This window comes from Quercus robur, chromosome 8 (assembly GCF_932294415.1).
Source record: "Quercus robur chromosome 8, dhQueRobu3.1, whole genome shotgun sequence".
Lineage (NCBI taxonomy): Eukaryota > Viridiplantae > Streptophyta > Magnoliopsida > Fagales > Fagaceae > Quercus > Quercus robur.
Genome location: NC_065541.1, coordinates 40,120,047 through 40,142,679, shown reverse-complemented (window position 1 = coordinate 40,142,679; position 22,633 = coordinate 40,120,047). Strand labels below are relative to the sequence as shown.

The 22,633-nt window shown below is 35.9% G+C and overlaps 1 protein-coding gene across 1 annotated transcript; it reads left to right on the top strand.

Moving 5' to 3' along the window:
• The first annotated feature begins 1,457 nt into the window (after positions 1-1,457).
• On the top strand, positions 1,458-13,135 carry LOC126695484 (cytokinin dehydrogenase 3-like). Its single transcript, XM_050392241.1, has 5 exons — positions 1,458-2,155; positions 11,222-11,349; positions 11,604-11,870; positions 12,281-12,552; positions 12,678-13,135. Exons 1-5 carry the CDS (start codon positions 1,558-1,560, stop codon positions 12,979-12,981), a joined length of 1,569 nt encoding a protein of 522 aa, XP_050248198.1. The 5' UTR covers positions 1,458-1,557; the 3' UTR covers positions 12,982-13,135.
• Positions 13,136-22,633: the final 9,498 nt, after the last annotated feature.

Sequence of the window (22,633 nt, the reverse complement as noted above, 5' to 3'; positions counted from 1 at the left end):
TTTCTCTCTATGATTATTTCTTTTTATTATTAGGCTAAGATACCAATTAATTTTTTGTATAGACGGGATCCACGGGGATTAAATTCTTGATTTCTTATTCGTTCATAACATTCCATTTGTTTCAACATTGTCGTTTTTTTAAAAATAAGTCATTTTCAATTTGTAGTTTTTGGAAAACATCTTATTTTCATATTTTGGTACCAACCTTTTTTTTGAGAATATGGTAACAACCTTAAAAATGAAAATATATTTGTTTTTAATAGTTTTCATATTGCCACTTAACTTTCTTTATTTAGCGTGATATGAAATTGAGTTGTTTTTCGAAATATGGGAAAACAATCTCTAAAAAAAAGTTTTCTTTTAATTCAGAATAGTTTTCCTTTGACTTTTTTTATACTACTAAATACTGGAAAATCTAAAAAACTATTTTCACAAGAAAATTCTCGTCAAAACAAACAAAGTGCAAAAAAAATTGCAACAGTTGAACTAACTGGAATTTCTTAGAATCTTATAGATTTGCTAAAGATTTTTTTTAGAAAAAAAAATCTTTAAAACCAATATAAGAATCATTTTTATTAACTTTAAAGAAAGTCAATTTTGATTAAAAAAAGAAAGTCAACTTGATAAAGTCAAAGAACCAATTACAAAAGGAAATGAAAGATTTTGCAGTAGCTATGATCCATGAAATGTTTTAGAATTCTATTATAAAATCAATGTCAAATAAATATGTATCGTTCAACAAAAGTCATAACCTAATTTGGGTAGTAATTACTCAATATGATGAGTTATAAATTAATGCAAAGGTAATTAAATGCTAATTTGTGATAAAGGTATATAAATTTGATTAATGGGTGTTCTTAGAGTATTTTTTAATAAACTATTTTTGAAAAATTTTAATATCACTTTTATATAAATACAAAAGTCATTAAAAAAATCAATTACTTTTTTTCCTATAAAAATATTTTTAAAAATACTTCATAAATTAATGTTCTTAAGGTATCTTTTAATATTTCCCAATATGTATTATAAGCATTAAGTTTCATTGATTCAATGAACGCAAGCTAGCTAGTAGCTAGAATCCTTAATTTATTGGTGTAATTCATGTCTTATGACCACATAGAATGAATGTAAATTATGGTTCCGAATCCCATGTCATCTCCTTGCTTATTTTTGAGAAAGAATACAAGTTAAAAATCTCAAGTCCTCTTCTCGCGGATTCTCAACCCAAAAAAAAATGTCTTCTTCTTGCGTGCATATATAAGTCTTAAGCTTACAAATTGAGCCGACCCCGTATGTACATAAATATATATATTTATAAAGGGTAAAATAATAAATAAATAAGCCGACCTCTTTAGAAAGTCAAAGCAAATATAATTAATTCCTAATCAACCGAGATTTACCATGTACTCATGTAATCTTGCTTCTTTTTTTTTTTTTGGACAAACAAGAAAAATATTATGTAACCTAGCTTCTTCTATGTGTATAAATTCCTTCTTCCCCCTCTGCCTCCTCCACCATATACCACCACTTCCATAGTCATTATTTGCTCTCTCAAAAATGGCAAAACACATCACAATTCCAAAAAATTTCATGACGATATTCATTGTTACTTTTTTTATGTCCAACGCATTGGCAACAACCTTGCTCCCACCCAATGATATTGCTGATAGATTTCATAATGATTCTGAGACCATCAAAATAGCCTCTAGTGATTTTGGCCATATAGTTCAAGAAATCCCAGCTGCTGTTTTTTATCCGAACTCCATAGATGATATTGCAAGTTTAGTAAAATATGCCTACAATAATTCTGTTCCCATTAACGTAGCAGCTAGAGGTCAAGCTCATTCCACATGGGGACAATCTTTGGCTCGTGATGGTGTTGTGGTCAACATGACCTCTTTGGAAAACCGTTTAAATGGGTCTGGAATAATAGTCTCGAGCGACTCTTCTTTGGGGTCCTATGCTGATGTAGGAGGCGAGCAACTTTGGATTGATGTGTTGAATACAACACTACAGTATGGTCTTTCACCAGTCTCTTGGGTTGACTACTTGTACCTTACTGTTGGAGGGACACTGTCCAACGCAGGGATCAGTGGCCAATCTTTTCGTTTTGGTCCTCAGATCAGTAATGTTTATGAACTTGATGTTATCACCGGTATGTAAATTAAATTCTCTATACTTTTCTCATTTTTCTATGGATTATGGACTTACTAATGCAGACCTTAAAGTAATTAGTATTGCTGTCAAGGACGGAGCCACACTATGACCTAAGAGGACACTGACACCTTGAGTTGTACCAAGAAAAAAAAAAAACTCCCCACCTCCAAAATGTTATCCTCTCTCTATAAATCAACTCAGACAATTCCACAATTAACCCAAACAATATCACAATATCAGCCCAAATAACCATATATAAAGGGCGTTTGGATTCAACTTAATCCTACGTTTATGTTTTGCAACATGTTTTCAGTCCTCTTTTCTTTCTTTTTTTTTTTTTTCTTTTTTTTTTTTTGTGCATGAACAGTGATTTTACTGTTCAGGAGACAATTTTTACTATTCCTTCACTGTTTATATACTGTTCATTACTGTAGCAGCACTGTTTATACATTAAAAAATATTAAAATTGAGTCTCACGACACTATTTACACATTTAAAAATTATTTTGTTACAATGTTTTCAGTTTTCAGTTTTTAATTTCAGCAACAATAAGTTCAATCCAGATGGACCCATAGTCCACAAATCATTAGCACAAATTTTTATATATAAAATAATATAAAATAAACTTATACAAAATAATATAAAATATTTTACAACCAATCATAAGTACTTTTTCTTTCTACCTAGACCCCCTAACTCAAAATCCTGGATTAGGAATTTAGGGGATTTTCAAAATATATGTCAAGTGATCAAGGGCCTAAGTTGAAAATTTTAGTAGGTTTTTTTTACTAAATATTAATTAAATACTATTTATTTGACTTACTATTTTATATACATTTTTTATTAAAATCGTTCTTCATTTTTTAGATGTAAAATTGCTAATTAAGTTTTTGCATTTGGGTTTTATTTACATCTCTTTCATAAGTTGTTAGGAAAATTTTGTCAATGATTATTCGGCACACTCAAAACATATATAGGGGCCTTCTTGGAGGTGAGCAGAAAAAATGCATAGCTCACCTATATTTTTTTTTCTTTTAAAAAAAAATATCATTCTTTAATTTTAAGAAATTTTTATATAATTTTTGGAGGTCTTTTGCTTATGCAATTGGGACCTTAAGTTGGCCCTTGCAAGTGATGACACATGTGCATGCATGCACACACATGTATCTGTGTATGTGCATATGTCATCGCTTGACATATATTATGAAAAATTTATGATTGTATTAGTTTGAGTAATGATTACAAGTTAATTACTAGTTGACAACCATGGGAAAGATTAACAAATTATGATCATTCTTAATAGGAATTAGGTTATTTAGCAATTATGGTTTTTATTGAAATACATTTATTATTATTGTGTTTATATTTAGAATTATGTATTCCAATATTTAAAGGAAATATGACTTGGCTACTTGTAAATATAAATAAATTACAATGTGAAAAAAAAATTGAGAGGGCCATGGCGCCATGATTTACTTGTGGCTCAACTGCAGTAGTTCTTGAATACTAAATATTATTTATCATCCAAAACAAAAGAAGAAAATTAAAAAATAATAATAATCTAGTCCTTTTGTGGTTAAACTTAAAAATATATAATATTGAACAAAATTTAGGTACAACTTTTTAGACATTGTACTTTAGATATTGTTCTTCAATTAAATTCAATAATGAGAAATTGGGGAATATAAAACCCTTTTTTACTGCATTGATTCCATACAAGTGAATTTAGTTGAAGTAGAACATTTACAGAAGTGGCCAAGAGTATAACTCAACTAGCACTCCCATGTTTTTAATAAAGACATCCATGCATGGTTTAAATCTACCTTCCTCCTCCTCCATGATTGTAATTATAAAATTATTAAAAGTTAAAAAAAAAAAAAAAAAAAAAAATTTGTGTACAGACTAAGTTGGGTTGACTTTTCTTTAGTATTTCATCAGCTAATTAAACGTAATAGATGTGTTGACTCCTCTCAATTCGTCAACTAATGGAATAATATAATCAATTAGTTTGATCTGCTCCATTCAATATTTTGATAATACGAAGTCTCTTACAAAAAGTTTACGTGCTAGGGTGTCGTGGGTTTGATTATATTAAGTCCCGTAATTTTCTTTATTCATGAAATTCTCTTGTAAATGTATACACAGTTGTTAGCTTGTATCCTTATAAAAATGTGGATAATTTTTTAAATAATATAATTAGATGCATATAAAATTCTTGCATAAGTTAAATATCATTTGATGACCAATCTTATATTATGTTAACTCTTTAAAAAGCCTTGTCATCATAATATTATTTGTTAGATCAAGCAAGTTGTTCATTCTTGTTTATTTTTTGTTAGAAAAAAAAAAATTATCTTCTTACTTCTTAGTTCATAATATAATATTTGTTACTTATCAAAAAAAAAAAAATTTGTTATTGTGATGCAATAAATTTATTTCATGTGTGTATTTTTCAAATAAGATATTAACAACCAATTTTTAGAACATGGTATACTCTTTTATTGAGATTTATGTATGAACTAATAATAATTTTTTATACAAAAATCTGGATTTCTATAAAATAGATTGGAAGTGGTTTTAAATGGAATTTAAATAGAATATACTAGAAGTAGTTTATCTGAATTTAAAATAGTTTTTAATAGGTTAAAACATTTGAAGTTTTTTATAGAAGTACAATCATTTTTAATATGAGTCTTTTTATATATTTTTAAGCTTAGATTCTTAAAATATACTTGTAAAAACAGTGGGCAATTAAAAGGACAAATTGAAACCCAATTAAAATATAAAAATACTTGTCATCAAATTAGCGGGCAATTAAAAGGACACTTAGCACAAAATTGTAGTTCTTTTAGAATCTAATTTGAATTCTTAATTCTTTCTCAAAATATAATTTGAATTCTTAATTGAATTTTCTCTTCTTTTTTTTTTTTTGAGAAAAAGGTAAGGAAATTTTATTGACTCAAATCCGATTGGAATACATTATCCAAATCACTAGGTAGAGATTCTATCCATACATCCGTGTCTGCAGATATAACTGCTCTCCTAGCTAAAGCATGCGCCAACCTATTCCCTTCCCTCCTAACGTGGTTGAACTTGCAAGAACAGAGTGACGCCCCTAGACTCTTGCACTCATCAATCACATGACCAAATAAAGTGCTACAGCTCCTCGCCATGTTTAGAGCAGCAAGAACCCCTGAACAATCCCCTTCTATCTCCACATCAAACAAACTCAGCTCTTTGGCAAATAACAAGGCCCGACGAGCAGCCATAGCCTCTGCCAACTCCACCGATTAAACCAAAGGAATTTTTTGACTCAAAGCTGCGATCACTTGGCCTTGGAAATCACGAAACACCACTCCAACACCCGCGCAACCAAACGTGTCAAAGAAGGCCGCATCAAAGTTTCCTTTATATACCGATTCCGTCGGCGGAGACCAAGACACTTAAGCACGCCGAGAAGAACCCTGTGAGGGCTGGGAATTCGCGTTGAGAAAATCCACAACATAAGCCTTAGCTCGACTGCCCAACTCATGAAGAGTCCATGATGGCTGCTTCTCCCTGAGCCTATTACGCCGCTGCCATAAACTCCAAGCTGTGGTGCAAAACAGAGCAACCCGAAACTGAGAGCTTTTCAGCATCACTGCCTCAAGCAAGTCCCGAAAAGATCGATACCCTTTCTGAAACAAGGGAGCAAAACCTGGATCAGACTTCCAAACAAACTGAGCATGGTCACACAGCCATAAACTATGCAGCAACGTCTCTTGATGATCCTCACAAAGATCACAGGTTTCATCAATGGGAATATGTCTAGCATGCAAATTCTGTTTAGTCGGAAGCGCATCTTTTGCTGCACGCCAAATGAAATGTTTTATCTTATTAGGGGCTCGGATCTTCCAGATTTTTTTCCAAAAGTTCTGCTGCTCAATACCTGACGAAGAGCTTGGTTGAGAGCTAAAATTTTCCGAAGCCAGGAATCTATAAGCACTACAAACACTGAAGGAACCATCAGAAGTCAGGGGCCAAACCAGGAGGTCTTCGACACTACCAACACTAACTTGAATTCGACTTACCATCTTTGCCTCCCACGGATAGAAATTCTCCTTAAGCTTTCCCAGATCCCATATTCGAGTATCCGGATAGAACAACTCAATAACCCGAGACACAGAAGACTCTCTTCTTGGAGAGATAATTTTGTTGTAGGTCGGGTTTGGGAGCCAGCTATGCTTCCACACATCTATCCCATGACCACTGCCCACACGCCAAATAGCACACTTCTCAATGACCTCCCGAGCTTGTAAGATACTCTGCCAAGCATATGAACACTTTTGAGGAACTGAAGCGTCCATAATACTCCCATGAGGAAAGTATTTCGCACTAAACACCTTGTAGAGCAAAGTGTCTTTTTGATGGATCAACCGCCATACTTGTTTAGCCAAAAGAGCATTGTTAAACTTTTGGATATCTTTGAAGCCCATCCCACCAATCGACTTAAAAGAGCACAAGGAACTCCACTTCACCCAATGAATCTTTTTTGAATCACCTTACCCCCACCAAAATTTGCGAATCATTGTTTCAATATCCTTACAAAGACTGATCGGTAATTTAAAAACACTCATCGAGTACGTAGGAATGGATTGAATTACAGCCTTGATCATAACCTCCTTTCTTGCTTGAGACAAAAGCTTTTCCTTCCGACCTTGCATCCTCGCCCATATTCGTTCTTTCACCTTAGTAAAACAAGCCTTCTTTTCCCTGCCAATAAAGGATGGAAGCCCCAAATATTTTTCATAGTGTTGGTAGGGACATTGAGTGCCACTTTGATTGCATCTTGCGTTTGTGTATTTGTATTTCCGCTAAAAAATAGCGTAGTTTTCTCCTTATTAATCATCTGGCCTAAAGCCACTTCATAGATATCCAACAGTGACTGGATCTTAAGGCACTCCTCCAATGTCGATCTGCAAAAGATAAGACAATCATCTGCAAAGAAAAGGTGCGTAAGTTTTGGTCCATTCCTACATAAGGAAAAACCCTCAATCTCTCCGTCCAAGGCTACTCTCCTGAAAATAGCATTTAAACCCTCCGCACAAAACAAAAATAAGAAAGGAAAGAGGGGATCACCTTGTCTTAAGCCTCTAGAAGGAGTAATTAAACCCTTCGGCTCTCCATTAACAAGGATTGAATAAGTCACAGTATGAATACACTCCATAATTAAAGCCACCCAAGAATCCTAAAACCCCATCTTCAAAAGAATCTTCTCAAGGAAAACTCATTCCACTCGATCATAGGCCTTACTCATATCAAGCTTTAGGGTCATAAAACCTTTCCTCCCTGTGCAATTAGTCTTCATATGGTGTAAAGACTCAAAAGCTATCAAGATATTATCAGTAATCGATCTATCAGCAGTAAAGGCACTCTGTGTTTTTGAAATAATGGAATTAAGAAAAGGTTTAAGGCGATTGGCTATCACCTTACTAACAATCTTATAAATCACATTACATAAACTGATAGGCCTAAAATCTGAGACCTTTTCTAGATTATTAACTTTTGGAATCAAAGTAATGAAAGTATGGTTAATAGATTTCAAGATAGCACTTGAATTTAAGCTGGACAAGGCCGCTTGATGAACATCCACTCCTACGTCCGACCAATAGGTTTGATAAAATAATGGAGGCATACCATCTAGCCCTGGAGCCTTCAAAGGTGCCATCTCCTTAATAGCAACATCTACCTCATCAGAAGTGTAAGGACGTGCTAACTCTACCCTCATCTCTTCAATAACAACTGTATCAACCCCGTCAAGGATACGATCAAAATCATGAGGATGTGAGGTTGAGAATAATTGAGAGTAGTACTCAATAAGCAAACCCGAAACTTGATTCTCCTCTTCATGCCAGACACCTTCATCGTCCTTTAAACCCTTAATGAAGTTTTTCCTCTTCCTTTGAGTGGCTGTCCCATGAAAAAATTTCGTATTTTTATCCCCACTTTGCAGCCACTGAATACGAGAGCGCTGTTGCCACATCTTCTCCTCCTTTTCATACAAAACTGAGAGTTCGGATTTGATACGAGTTGCTTCCTCATAGCTCCCAAATCTGACCGACTCCATCTCTGCCTTCCATAATTGTTCTTTAAGCTTCTTTATATTATTCTTTACACTTCCAAAATGATCCCGGTCCCAATCCTTCAACCTCTTTTTACACTTCTTCAATTTCTTCGTGGCAACATACATAGGAGTACCCACGACATTACAATCCCAAGCTTTTGTGACAATTTCCTTGCACCCCGGATCTGTCAACCACATTGCCTCGAACCTGAAGGGTTTCCTTCTCCACCTTTGCGCCTCCCCATTAGAATCAAGAGCTAGAACAATTGGCCCGTGATCAGAAGTAAAACAATGCAGATGACGAATTCTAGCAGTAGGAAACTTAGCCAACCAATCATAATTAGCCACCCCCGGTCTAATCTTTCCCAAATCAATTCATTACGCCGTCTTCCATGCCAAGTAAAATCCGGCCCTGAGTACCCTAAATCCACAAAATCACATTGACCCAACAAATCTCTGAACATTTGCATTTGATTATGAACTCTCGGAGCGCCCCCTTTTTTTTCCTCTACCTCCAGCAATTCATTAAAGTCCTCGAAGCAAACCCAAGGAAGCTTTGGTTTGGAATTAAGCATTCGGAGCATATTCCACCCTTCAATTCTATGATTAGTATCCGGCTCTCCATAAAACCCCGTTAATCGCCAAGCACTCTCTGAATTTCCATCTACAATGGAGTCAATGTGATACTTCGAAAAGCTATCCACCCAAACCTTTACACCCCCTCTCCAAAGCAAGGCTAATCCCCCCCCCCCTCGCCCATCAGTTGGGACAACAAACAAATCACCAAACACTAACCTCTCCTTAATACTAACCATTTGTTCCCTATCTTACCATGTTTCAGACAAAAACACCACCATGGGATCTTGAGCTCGTACAATATCGACAAGCTCTTGAACTACAGGACGATTCTCAAGCCCCCTGCAGTTCCATGCTAAGAGTTTCATTGTTGTCGGCAGGGCTGGTCTCTAGCCTCCACCAATAAATCATTGCTACAAGCTGCCCTTCTCTTCTTGCTGCCTTTAACATCCTCCATCTCTTCATCAGTGTCCCTATTCACTCGTTTCATCAACAGAGATTCCTGCACTTCCTTCGACTTGTTTTTTTGCCATGGCTATCTTTTCCATGTACCAATCAAATTCTCCTTCCCCAAAACAGCATCATCTTCCTTATTCATTGGTTTGACAACCACGTGGCTACCATGTTTGCAATGTGATGTAAGAATCTTTTCCATATCCAATGCTGTAGTTGCCACATATGGATCACTAGTGGGTAAGCCATCTCCTTAACTGACACATACTCCCTTTGAGGTCAGCATTGGTTCATTAGTGGACAAATTCAGGTCCTTGTCTATTTCCTGTAAGTGAGTATTGAATAAAACAGGGTCAGTTATAATATCTTTATTAGTTGGTACTGGATTACCTCTTCATCATCTGCATGCATTGGATTTTTACTCCCCATAGTATTCTTTGTCCTTATGTCCTCCTCATCATTTAGTTCAGTAAGTCGGAGAGTTGAGGGAGCCTTTTGTGGCATATGATTTTTCTGATCAGAATTGGCCCTGCCCTGCTTAGTTATGGGTTGTGACTTGTAGAATCTCTCCATCGTAGCTCGCATCCACCCCCCATATTGTTGCTCCTCCTTTCGTAAACTCCCTTTACTCCTTAACCACATTGGACAATCTTTCTCATCGTGGTTCAAAAGTCCACACCAGTAGCAAAAAATAGGAAGATGTTCATATTGAAAAGATATCCATTCAGGTTTTGATCCTCCCATGTTCACCATTCTACCTCGACAAAGGGGTTGAGATATATCAATATTAATCCGAACTCAAATACACCAACCACGGCAATCTCCAGAACTGGATTGATCAACACTCTCAACTATGCCTAAGGTTTGGCCGATAGCTTCCGCAGTTACTTTATTCATCAGTCGTATGGGCAGTCCATGGATTTGCACCCAAAAGGAGGCTCTGTCAAAGACTGCATCCTCCACAGCAACATCGTTCCCAGGTCTAAACACACCGATTAAATATTTTTCGAAGGTCCAAGGTCCCTGTAAAAGAATCTGTTGCACATTTGCTTCATCGTCAAACAAGAGTAAGGCTGTGCTAGAACCAAGTTCTCTGATCTCAAAAGCTCCACCAGACCGCCACATAATTCGAAGAGTGCGAGTGATGGCTTCCATATTAGGTCGTCGTTTTGTGAAGAACTTCACTACTAGAACCTTACTGTTGTCCGATTCGGCATCACGAGGCTCTAAGTCCACATCATCGGTTTCTTTTGTGTTAAGGGTTAAGTTAGCCCAGTGCCCAGTGATGTCTTCCATGGCAGAAGACGGTGAAGGACTGGCAAAGGTTCTACCCAGGAAGGAGAAAAAAAGGCCCACCTAAGGTAGGCAATGTGTTCCACTGCTCTAGGGTTTTCTAGAGGGAAAACCTAGATGCGAGGAAAGCACGTTACGCGTATTGTTATGTGTACAAACTAATTGAATTGAATTTTCTCTTAACCTCCACTTTAATATAGTAATATAAATGATGATTAGTAAGAAACATTATACGTGAGAACAATGATGTGGTACTCTATACTTTCAAATTCACGGTGTGATGAATCTAAATAATGATACCTACTATTTTTGAGAGAAAAGAGAGTATCACGTCATTATACCCCGTAGTACAAACTAATAACAACCAAATAAAGCTACGATTACAACAATTTCATAATATCCAATTCGCGTATCACCTTGCACATGGACCACTAAAGAGAATTTAAGATTGTGGTTGATTCATATGTGAGGCAATAGACAAATTGGGTGAAATTGTTTTGAATTCTTGTTATGCCACTAGTTTTATTGATAACAAATCCTTTTTTTGAAGATCTTTTTTAGTACGTATTTAAGTTTTCTAACATTTATTAGTTGTTTATAAAGCTTTACCTTATATGAGGTTATCTTTCTTTCACATAGGGAAAGGTGAATTTGTGACTTGCTCGCCAAAGGAAAACTCCGAGCTATATTATGCGGTGCTTGGAGGCTTAGGTCAATTTGGGATTATAACCAGAGCAAGGATTGCCCTAGAACCAGCTCCAAAAAGGGTACGTTTTAAGCACACCCAAAATAAGCTGTGATATTCACGAGCCTTAAAATTCAGTGATATTACTTGGTTTTTTCTTCCATGGAGAGAACTTGAAGTCAAATTCTCAATGTTCCACTTTTTGTAAGCAAAAAACCAAATAATAAATAACAAAAAAAAACAATTAGGAATTTCAGATTGTCAGATGTGCTTATTTCCTATTCATGTTTATCATTTTAGTATGTTTTGTTTTAATTGCAATGAACTTGTTTGTAGGTTAAGTGGTTACGACTGTTTTACAGCGACTTCTCTGCATTTACTAGAGATCAAGAAAGTTTGATCTCAAAAAATGAAAGGAGGGACAACAAAGCACTTAATTATTTAGAAGGCATGCTTCTACTAAACCAAGGTCCTCAAGATCTTTCCTTTTACCCAGTATCTGCCTACGCAAGAATAAATTCGCTAGTAACCAAATATGGCATCATCTACTGCCTAGAAGCAGCCAAATATTATTATGATGACAGAGAAAGTAGGGTGGAAAAGGTACATTGCAATCACAATTGTCCGTATAATTTCTGTCCTTTATTTCCATGAAAACTGTGTGTTAAATGGATGGGGCATAATCATATCATCTCAGTGCCTTGTTCCTATCCCGTTCTTTGTTCAGGGTCAAAAAAACCCGCAAAGGAAAAAAGAAGAACATGTCGGGGTAAAGTGGAGTCATTTTGTCTTCTTAGTGAGATATAATAAGCATTAATCATGGTCTAACAAAGGCAAAAGAATATTATGTTTCGGATTATATGCCTCTCTCTCTCTCTCTCACAACAGGTGGGTCTCACGTGTTGTGAGATACATAAATATATACATCTAAAACATGATATTCCCTCTCGTAATAAAGACGAGAAATATAATGATTAATTTGATCACTATTATTTATTCCCTTTCTTTCTTAGGAGCTACTAGATTTGCTCAAAGGGAACCTAGGCTTTCTACCTGATTTTATGTTCGAGAAAGATGTGACATACATGGAATTCTTGAATAGAGTCAGAAGTTCAGAGCTATTTCTTAGATCAAAAGGACAATGGGAAGTTCCTCATCCATGGTTGAATCTCTTTGTACCTGAATCTCGTATCTTGGATTTCAATTCGGGTGTTTTGAAGAACATCATTCTTAAGCAAAAAATTCCCGCAGGAATTGTCCTAATTTACCCCATGAACCGAAACAAGTATGATCTTTAAGTTACTATATATGCACCTATTGTTTAAACACTAAAAAAAAATATGTATGATTTTGCTCTCTTTTTTTTTCATTTGATTATTATATAAGTAAATGTTAAATGTTTAATTGTAGGTGGGATTATAAGATGTCTGTGGTTATACCGGATGAAGATGTTTTCTACGTTGTAAGTATGCTGCATTCAAGTGGATTCAATAAATGGGAGGCATATGATAACCAAAACAAAGAGATATTACAATTCTGTGATGGTGCCGGTATTAAAGTTAAGCCGTATCTTGGACATTATGAAACACAGGAAGAATGGATAAACCATTTTGGCTCGAAGTGGGAATCTTTTAGGGCACGAAAAGCTCTGTTCGACCCTAAAATGATATTATCTCCAGGACAGAGAATCTTCAATAACAATTGGGGTGTTTAGTTTGGATGAATCCACATTATTATTATTCTTAGTGTTAGATTCTTGGAAATGTAATGCCTCACAATTTCGAAAGTCAGGGAATATAAATATTTCTATTTTTAGTTTGATTATGAATCTAATAAATTTCCTTTAAATATAAGATCTTTAGAGCATTCGTAGCAGATGTTGCAAAAAAAATGTCATTTTGACACACCAAAAGCCTATTTTATTATTTTACCACATTATTTTACAATATCTCATTTATGAGATGTTCTATCATTCAATTCTATACATTAAAATAATATTTACTACACATTAAAATAATATATTATCTCCTCTCTCTCATCACTATCAACAACATCAACAACAACAACAACGGCACATCCACCACTGCCGCAACAACAGTCATCAACAACCACTGCCGCAACAACACCGACCAGCCACCACCAGCACAAACCCACATCCACCAACGCCACCTTAATAAAAATTAAATTAAATTTAAAAATAAAAAATAAAATCAATAAAAATAAAAATAAAAACACACACACACAAAACTAGAGAGATCGGCACGGCAAATCAAAAAAACCCAAAAGCAAAACCCACATCAAACACAACCAGAGAGATCGAACAGAGAGGAGAGAGCGGGAAAAAAAAAAAAAAAACGGTGAAGGAAACCACCCCAAACCCCATCTGAACCCACCCATCAAAACCCACTCACCTCTGCTGTGAGTCCGTGACCCACCTCGCCACGACCCAACTCACTGCGACCAACCACGCCGCCATACCCACAACCCACATTGTCACCTGACCCACGCCCGAGCCCACGCCAGAATATACCCACATCGAAACCCATCCTTCATTAAAGAGAGGGCGATTAGATAGAGAGGGAGGAGAGAGAGTAGGATCCGGAGAAGTGGAGATGGAGTGGCTCAGAGTGGGATGAGAGAGAAAGATGAATAAAAAAATAATAAAGTACAAATGCCATTTGAGTCCGTACCATGTCAAAAATGCAACGGTACTGTAACATGTTACAAACATTTAACACATCTAAGAGCATTCTCATCAGCTCTCTCAAAAAAAATGTCATTTTGACACACCAAAAACCCACTTTATCATTTTACAACATACCATTTATCAGATGTTTTATTCTTCAATTCTATACATTAAAATAATATTTACTACACATTAAAATAATATATTACCTCCTCCTCCCTATCCCTATCACTACTATCATCATCATCATCACCACCAGCGGTCACCACCAGCACAAACACCGACGGCCACCACCGGCGCCTTAAAAAAAAAAACACAATCAGAGAGATCGGCACAAACCCAAACCCACCACCGGTACAAGCCCACATCCACCACCAGCACAAATACACATCCGCCAACGCCGCCTCAACCAACAAAAAAAAAAAAAAAAAACAACCAGAGAGATCACAAACCCAAACCCACCACCGGCACAAACCCACATCCACCACCAGCACAAACCTACATCCGCCAACGCCGCCTCAAAAAAAAAAAAAAAAAAAAAAACCCACAACCAAAGATCGACACAAACCCAAACCCACCACCGACACAAATTCACATCCACCACCGGCAGAAACCTTAAACAAACCACATCCCAAATCCACCAAATCAATTATAAAATTAATTACAATTTACACTTAAATCATAAATTGAATCGACACAAACCCATTTATTTTTTCTTCCTTCAGTGTTTGTTACCTTTCAAGAGCAACAAACCGTCTCCGTCGCCGTCGCTGATGGAAGTGGGTCAGTGACCAGTGGCGAGACGTCTTGGCAAGACGGCGTGGTGAGATCGGCGTGGCGAGACGGCTTGGCGAGACGGCGTGGCAAGACGTCTTGGCAAGATGGCATGGCGAGACAGCGCGGCGAGCCGACGAGGCGAGACGGCGAGGCGAGAATGCCAGACAGAGAGAGAAAGAGAGCGATGGGTTGCAGACGGAGTGACCAAGAGAGACAAATGAGGGAGGAGGGAGAAAAAACGAATTAAATATGGGTAACAGTGTATAGCATTTTGTTTCGTACCGTCTCATATTTGAGACGGTACTGTAGACATGTTCTAAAATTTTTGGGATATAGAACGGCTAATGAGAGCTTACTTTTGTGTTTGGTGTGTTAAATGTGCCAAATATTTGGCATTTGGCACATTTAACACACCTGATGGGAGTGCTCTAATAAAACTCCGTTTTTGTGTTTTGTGTGCCAAATGTGCCAAATATTTGGCATTTTGGCACATTTGCTGTGAATGCTCTTATATTTGGTTTATTTCTAGAATTCTTACAAGTAATTTTTTTTTTTTCAAAATATTCTCTAATTCATAAACATAATATTAATTCTTTTAATTTTTTTTATTTAAAAAATGTATTTTTTAATAAAATTTAATATTTAAATAATTATTTAAATGTCAATTTACAATCATTATTTTTAAATTTTATTGTTATTGGTTAAAGGGTAAGGTGGAATGGGTAAAATTGTCCAATTATAAAAAATATATAACTTTTTCCCTTGTGTGATTTGCAACTAAATGTGAGAATGTTAATTAGGAAATCTTTCAACATTCTTGAGAATTTTAAAATTTTACTCCATACCAAACACCTCCTTAAGGCATGTTTGGTGTGATTCTAGTTTTAATTTACAAAGAAATTAATTAGTATGTTATGATAGCAGCAGTTAAAAAGACTAGTTTAGACCCCCTCAAAAAAAAATGTGCAATAAGGGGCCTATTGGGATTCTCAATATGAAGTTACTTCTCTTCTCTTTTCTTTTATTTTTTTCTCATGGCTCACATGAGCAAAGTTATAAGGATTGAGATCCTACACAGGATCGGTGAGAGGATTTTGGGGATCGAATCATAGAATCGGCACAAGGATCATAAGATCCTCCTTTCTTATTAAAGAAATATACTAAAAATACCTATAATTATAATTAATAATATATATCAAAGAAACATTTAATAAAATAAGTTTTTGACACAAATTACTAATAAAATGCAAAGTACCAAATAATAAATATATAAACAAAGTTCAAAGTTTAAAAGTTACATCGCACAAATTCCAAATTCTAAGTTCTAACACCAAAAACATACATAATGTCTCACATAAACAACTCTAAAAAAATAACAATACCTAATGTCTTGTATAAACAACACAAAGCAAATACCAATTCCATTAAACAATTACTAAGATAGTAAGACTCATCAAATAATCTTTCTAATGTTGAGAAATTGTAATTATTGAGTGTTTGTGTTAGGCAACTAAGTAACTAATCGGCATCCAAATTACACCCAAAAAAAAAAAAATCTTTGTCAGCATCAATAGTCTTTCTCATAGTTGCACCACCATGCTTGCACTCACTCTCTACTCTCTACTCTCTACTCTCTTCTCTTCTCTTCTATTTTCTGTGATTTTGTTGATTAGGTTAAGCCATTAAGGTGATGTGAGACTTAGGGGTTTTTTTTTTTTTTTTTTTTAATCAGTTTGGGCCCTTTGGGCTCCATTTGGAGCCCCAAAATAAGCAAAATAAATTGAATTTTCCTTCATTGCACGAGATCTTTAGTATCGTTACGGGATCGAGATTCCACACAGATCTCACTTTAGTAAAGATCCTAATGAGATTCTGGACGTTTTAGGGGTGTAGGATCTTTAAGAACCTAAGATTCAGATTAGGATATTGATAACCATACATATGAGCGCTATATATATATACACACACGCACACACTAGGTGTATGTATATAATATCATGAGGCTTTTTTTCTATAGTATCATAATTTTTCATTCAATCCAATTTTAAATTTACACATTTTCTCATTAATATTACGCATTTAGAACTACTAATACAACCAGGAGTGTCATGAGGCTAGATTCAAAAAATGAACAAATATTACACGTTTATTTTGTAGCAAAAAAAAAAAACTTGTGTTTTTATTTTATATATATAATATATAATTTTTATTTTGAGAATCTAATTTATAAGTTGATAAAGTAATTTGAAAATCAATAGGGAAGTGACGCTATTTTTTAGGCAATATTTTAGTGGTAGTTAAAGTTGTATTTTTACTGGATTATCCTTTAGTTTTGTCTCTACTTAAACATAGGGGTATAGGGGCATTTTTAAATCAAAAAAATGAGGATTCCAAATAGGAAACCCCTTAAATAGTAGTACATATACATACATATATATATATATATATATATAATTTCTGCTAGTAAATTGACAGAAAATTGAGAGCAAGGATCTATTTGATCTAGAATTAAAGCTACTGTACCAAATTGGTTAACAGATAGATTAGTAGATGTTAGTGCAACAGTATTCAGGTGATTTTTGTGCATTTTACCCTTTATAATATTTTGAAGTTCCGTTTAGGCTTGGTGGAAAGTGACATTGGTTTCTTTTCCCCATATATATTGTCATATTCATTTTTTTGAATTTTAAGCTTGTCTATTTTTGCTCTTGCGTTTCTTATGTATATTAGTTTCGGGTTCTAAAAATTTCATTTAACATTTTATTAAAAAATATTGTTTATATATATGTGTGTGTGTGTGTGTGTGTGTGTGTGTGTGTGTGTGTGGGGGGGGGGGGGGGGGGGGTAAAATTGAATAGTCTTTATTCTAACCACATTATAGAGATGAAATGCCAATCAACCTTAACTACCCTTATAAGAGTGAATTAATCAGGATATATTTGATTTCGTGCTTGGAATATGTGTAAGACAGAGAAATTGAATAATACTAGTCTTGGATTGATTAAGTTATGCTCCTTGGGTTTGGTCCGAGGTATAAGTTTACACCTATTTTGATTACAATGCTATCACTTTCTTTCTCTTCTCTCCAAATGTTTCATCCCCCTCTTCATAGGGATCTCTCTCTCTTATATAGTTATCTAGGTTGTATCATGGCCTTCCACTTGGAGGGTTAGGACTTATTTCTCTTGATACTTGTCCCATCAAGGTCTTACTAGAAGGTTTTTCTACTAGTCTATGAATTGTGATGACACTGTTCAGGGGTCATTCCTCCATTAATGTGGTCACCTAAGTGGGTACAGAGTATTGAATGCGGAGGTGATGAATGTTTTATCCGTACTCTTCCTCTTCTTACTTGATGACAAACTTTCCTTCTTTTCCTCAATATGTGCCCGATGGTCTTTAGAACTGGACTTCGGCCCTTCTGAGGACATATCAGTATCCTCGGGGTCCTCAGGCATTTTAATCTTCTTGGGTTTGTGGTTGTGTTGTCATATTTGCTATGAGGATTCTTTGACAGTACTTCTCAATGTGTGCTCCTTATAGGTTGAACTCTTCTCACTCATTCTTGTCATCGGCTTCTCATCTTCCCACAATATATATATATTGTCATGATTGTTTTTTATTTTTAATTATTGAAAAAGAAATATTACATTTTGCTTATTTTGTTGGAAAAATTTTTATTATCATTTAGAATGTATAATTCTTGTAAATTTAAACTTCTTACTATTTGTTATTCCAAAAAAAAAAACAACAAAAAACAAAAAAACAAAGAAACAAACTTCTTACTATTTGAAAAATCCTGAGAAAATAATTTTACTATTCAGTAAGTCCTAAAAACCTAGTTTTAGAAATCACGATAGTTAACGAGGTTGAAACAGTCCACATAGCTATTGTAAAGTTGAATTTTAGCAACCTAGTTTATCAACCATCTTGTTGGCTTTATTTCGTGCCAAATTTGCTTGTATTTTAGCAATTAGTAACCTTGTATTTAGGTGGGAATCATGTAAGGATAGTGAGTGAGAGAGTGTGAAGAAATGCTCAAGATTGTGCAAGGACGCAGAGACTCGCGGCTGGACTCGCAGGTGACTCGCGACTGGCAAGCCGCCAAAGTTGGCACACGTGCGAAGCATGCAAGGGAGCTGAAGAGTCATGCCAGTTGTTGCACTACAGGACAAAAGTCCCAGGCTGGCCAGGCCGTTAGCTCGCGGCTTGAACTCGCGACTCATCCCAGTCGCGAGGTCAAGTCGCCAGACCACCCTATTTGGAAAAAACTATCTTTTCATATTCCTTCTCACCCTACTATATATATACCCTTATACCCACGATATTTTGAGAGCTTCCAGAGAAAATTTTGAGAGAGAAATCTTAGAGAAAAACAAAATTGATTCATCCACAATCTTCACATAGAGACTATTCAAATTCCTCTACTCTCTTCCTCTCCATTGTCAAATCCTTGAGAGGTACATTACCAAAACATTTTCTCACCATACTCATATCTGTGAGAAGGCCATTTGGTGTTTGGGAAGCAGTTAAGAAATGACCAATTTCATATTGGTTGATGCTATGGTCAAGTACCGGAATCCGGTAAGCTAAAGAAGAAATAGGTTCGACGTAACCTCATTGGAGTAGGAGCTTGAAAGGCTTAGGTACATTGGGTAGATTAGGCTTGGAAGGTCTTCTGCTATTCATATATCCCAACTACATTCTCTAGTGGATTATTTACCGCTTGGAGGGCAGCGAAGAGGTTTTACGCCAGGAGATTTGGTTTCCTCTTCGATAACACATCGTGTGTTGTCCTTGTGTTTGCATCTCTCTTCCCTTAATCTTTTCCATTTAATTTATGCTGTGGTTGTGATTTTATTTGGTTTAGATTGTTTATCAATTCTGTTTTAAGCTTAAGTTCATATTCCGCACATTAATTATTTGACATTAAGCTTGAGTTCGTAATTTGTAAATTGGGGGTCTAAACATTCATAGCTATAAGCATGATATGGGAAATTAAGGAGACCTGATAAGAAATCTTGTTAAAATTTTATTTGAGTCCAAGATATGAGAGTTAAAATTTCTAACTTCAAGACAACTTGTTCAGACCCCAAAATTAATTATACAACGGAGCTATTTGTTAATTACCTATTGAACCAATTATGTGATCACAATGCTAATAATTTAAACAACAAAAATAGCAAGGCATTAAAAGTAATAAAATCATGAGATAGCAATACGAGTGATTAAGTGGGAAATTGATGGATAACTTCTCTAAAGGAAAAACCACTATGGGGATATGCACACTCCAACTAAGGTAATCCACTATATTAGAATGATCTTACAAACTAGAATAATACCCTTGTTATCTAAACACTACATCTTAGTAGATGACTTCACTATTCAAAACTCCCAACTTCTCGTACATGGACCACGACCCATTCATGTCAACAAGAAAAACCTCTTACTAACTTTAAAGAATATCCTTTGACCTATCGGGATAAAACACTTCACCTAAGACTCCTCTCCTTGAGAACCATCAGCCTCCCAGAGACGCGTCGGGTGTCATGCATTTAGGCCTGACGGGTGGTTTGCATATGAGCCCAACGGTGGCTCCATTTGAGCCCAACCGGTGATTTGCATACCGATGATTAAATACATTAGGTACCACAACCTTTTATGTGTTCTCCACTCAAATCTCCATATATGGAAATAACTTGCACGCTACACACAAAGACCCTACCAGGCTAGCACATATTTGTATCCTCCCAGTATGGGAAGAAAGACCCTAAGATCTCGAAGCCTTAACTCCAAAATTTTCTCTACAAGGAAAGATCCTACCTTCAAGGAATCTTGGTTAGCTCTACACCACTATATAAGCATTAAGCCTCCTCTTCCTTAAGGTACATGAAATTTCTCAGCTCTCATACTTTTGAGTTCATGGAGATTCTTCTATCACTAACTTAACCTTCAGAGGGTCTTTAGCCGGCACCCCACCGGTCCTCTCTATTAGTTCTTTGTTCTCTTGTTCTTCAGATATCCTAATTGGCGCACGTGTGGACGATTAGCTCACTGATGATTTTGTGCATCATCATCCTTGAAGGTTTAAACAATAATGGACTCAATGGGATGGCAAGTTTTGTGGTCTCACAATCTTGATCACACGCATAGATGTAAACTAGTAGGATATCATTTTTTTTTTTTTTTTTGTAATTTGATCATACAATGGAGGCTTTAATTTGATCTTTGTATAATACATGATTACTTCCTCTCTCAACCTCTTAGAAGTAGTGTTTATGAGGCTTTATATAGGTATTTTAAGTATAGTTAAAATAAATAACAAAACTTGATCAAAAACATGCATATTCGTAAAAACCAATTTGCGAATTTCGATTAATCATGGATCAATTGAGATTGGCATCTCAGTCCATCAAGCATCAATTGAGAATCAATCAAAATTGGAATCTCGATCAATCAAGGATTAATTAAGCTTGTACAAAAATGAATTCTTCAAGCTACTTCAAGTACAAAATTAATTCCTATTTTATAATATGTAAAATACACCAATAATATTGAAATTGATTACTCAAAAATTATCATGGAATGTGATAGGGTAATTTTGGCAAAGAAATTAAGACTCATAAACAAATGTCTGTGGAAGCTAACGACACCCATAAGGCCGTCGGCCTCATAGAAGTTGACAGAGGACCCAGAACGACGACAATGATGATGATGCACCCCTAAAAACCGACGAGCTCATCTCCCCAAACTGACAAGGAATCATTGAGTGACGGTAGACCTTAAACTGATGAAGAGGAAAGTCGGAAAGCTGACAGATCCTACGTGGCCTCACTTGATCCACATGCATACTCATATATGGAAATATCTTGCATATCACGCACAAAGACCCTATCATGCTCCCATATCTTCCATATATGGAAAGATACCATAGAATCTTGAAAACCCTAATATTAGATCTCCTCTACAAGAAAAAATCCCTACTTCTGAGGGATCTTGGTTCACTACTCGCCACTATATAAACACCAAACCTCATCTTTCCTCAGGTACGCAAAAAATCCCTAGCGCTCTCACTATAGAGTTCACAGAGATTTTTCATTCACTAACTTGATTTTCCAAGGGTCTTTCACCAATACCACACTGGTGCCTTCTATTTAATCATTGTGTCCTTGTTCTACAGGTGCCAATTACCATGATTTAGAGCCAATAACTCACTAACGATCTTCATGCATCATCAGTTGGCACCGTCTATGGGAAACGAGTGATTAGTCATATCACCAATTCTAAGACAAAGAGTTTCATGGTCCAAACGCATTCAATGGCTACCATCAACCAGGAAACAGGGAATCCCTCCAACGCCTTGGAAAGACAAGTGCAAACCCTGGCCACAACAATAGAGCAACTTACCCAGCGTAACCAGGAGTTGGAGCAACAATTAAACCAAAAGAACGAGCGACGTCCAGAAGACCAACACGATGAGTGAAATAATGACGAGCAGAATGGGAGTCACCTGCCAACAGGGGACCGACAAGAAAGGGAAGACCTGGAAGAAAGCAACGTCCCTAGCAGAAGAGACGAGCCGGAAGACGTTAGACGCCCGTCTGAAATGGAGATCAGCGCGATGCGCATGGCCCAAGACATGCAGATGATGAAGAAGAAGATGAATGTGATGATGAACGCCATAAGGGGACGGGTGTAGACACTGGATTTTGCACCCATAATTTAATCTTGGAAGATGGCTAGAGTGGCCATTTATATACCCAAAAAATCATAGTTGCATTACATGCATTAATTAATTCATTTCATATCATAAAAATGATCTTGAGATTTTAACGGTCGTGACGGTATGCCCGATTCCTAAATCAGACATTCAGATTGAAAGAAATCACATGATCAAGTTTTC

What these genes read in the sequence shown, in the direction of transcription:
- LOC126695484 (XM_050392241.1), top strand. Translation starts at nt 1,558, where the DNA reads ATGGCAAAACACATCACAATTCCAAAAAATTTCATGACGATATTCATT. An exon ending in GAGAAAGTAGGGTGGAAAAG is followed by an intron (nt 11,871 to 12,280) that starts GTACATTGCAAT and finishes TTTCTTTCTTAG; the next exon opens with GAGCTACTAGATTTGCTCAA. An exon ending in TACCCCATGAACCGAAACAA is followed by an intron (nt 12,553 to 12,677) that starts GTATGATCTTTA and finishes GTTTAATTGTAG; the next exon opens with GTGGGATTATAAGATGTCTG.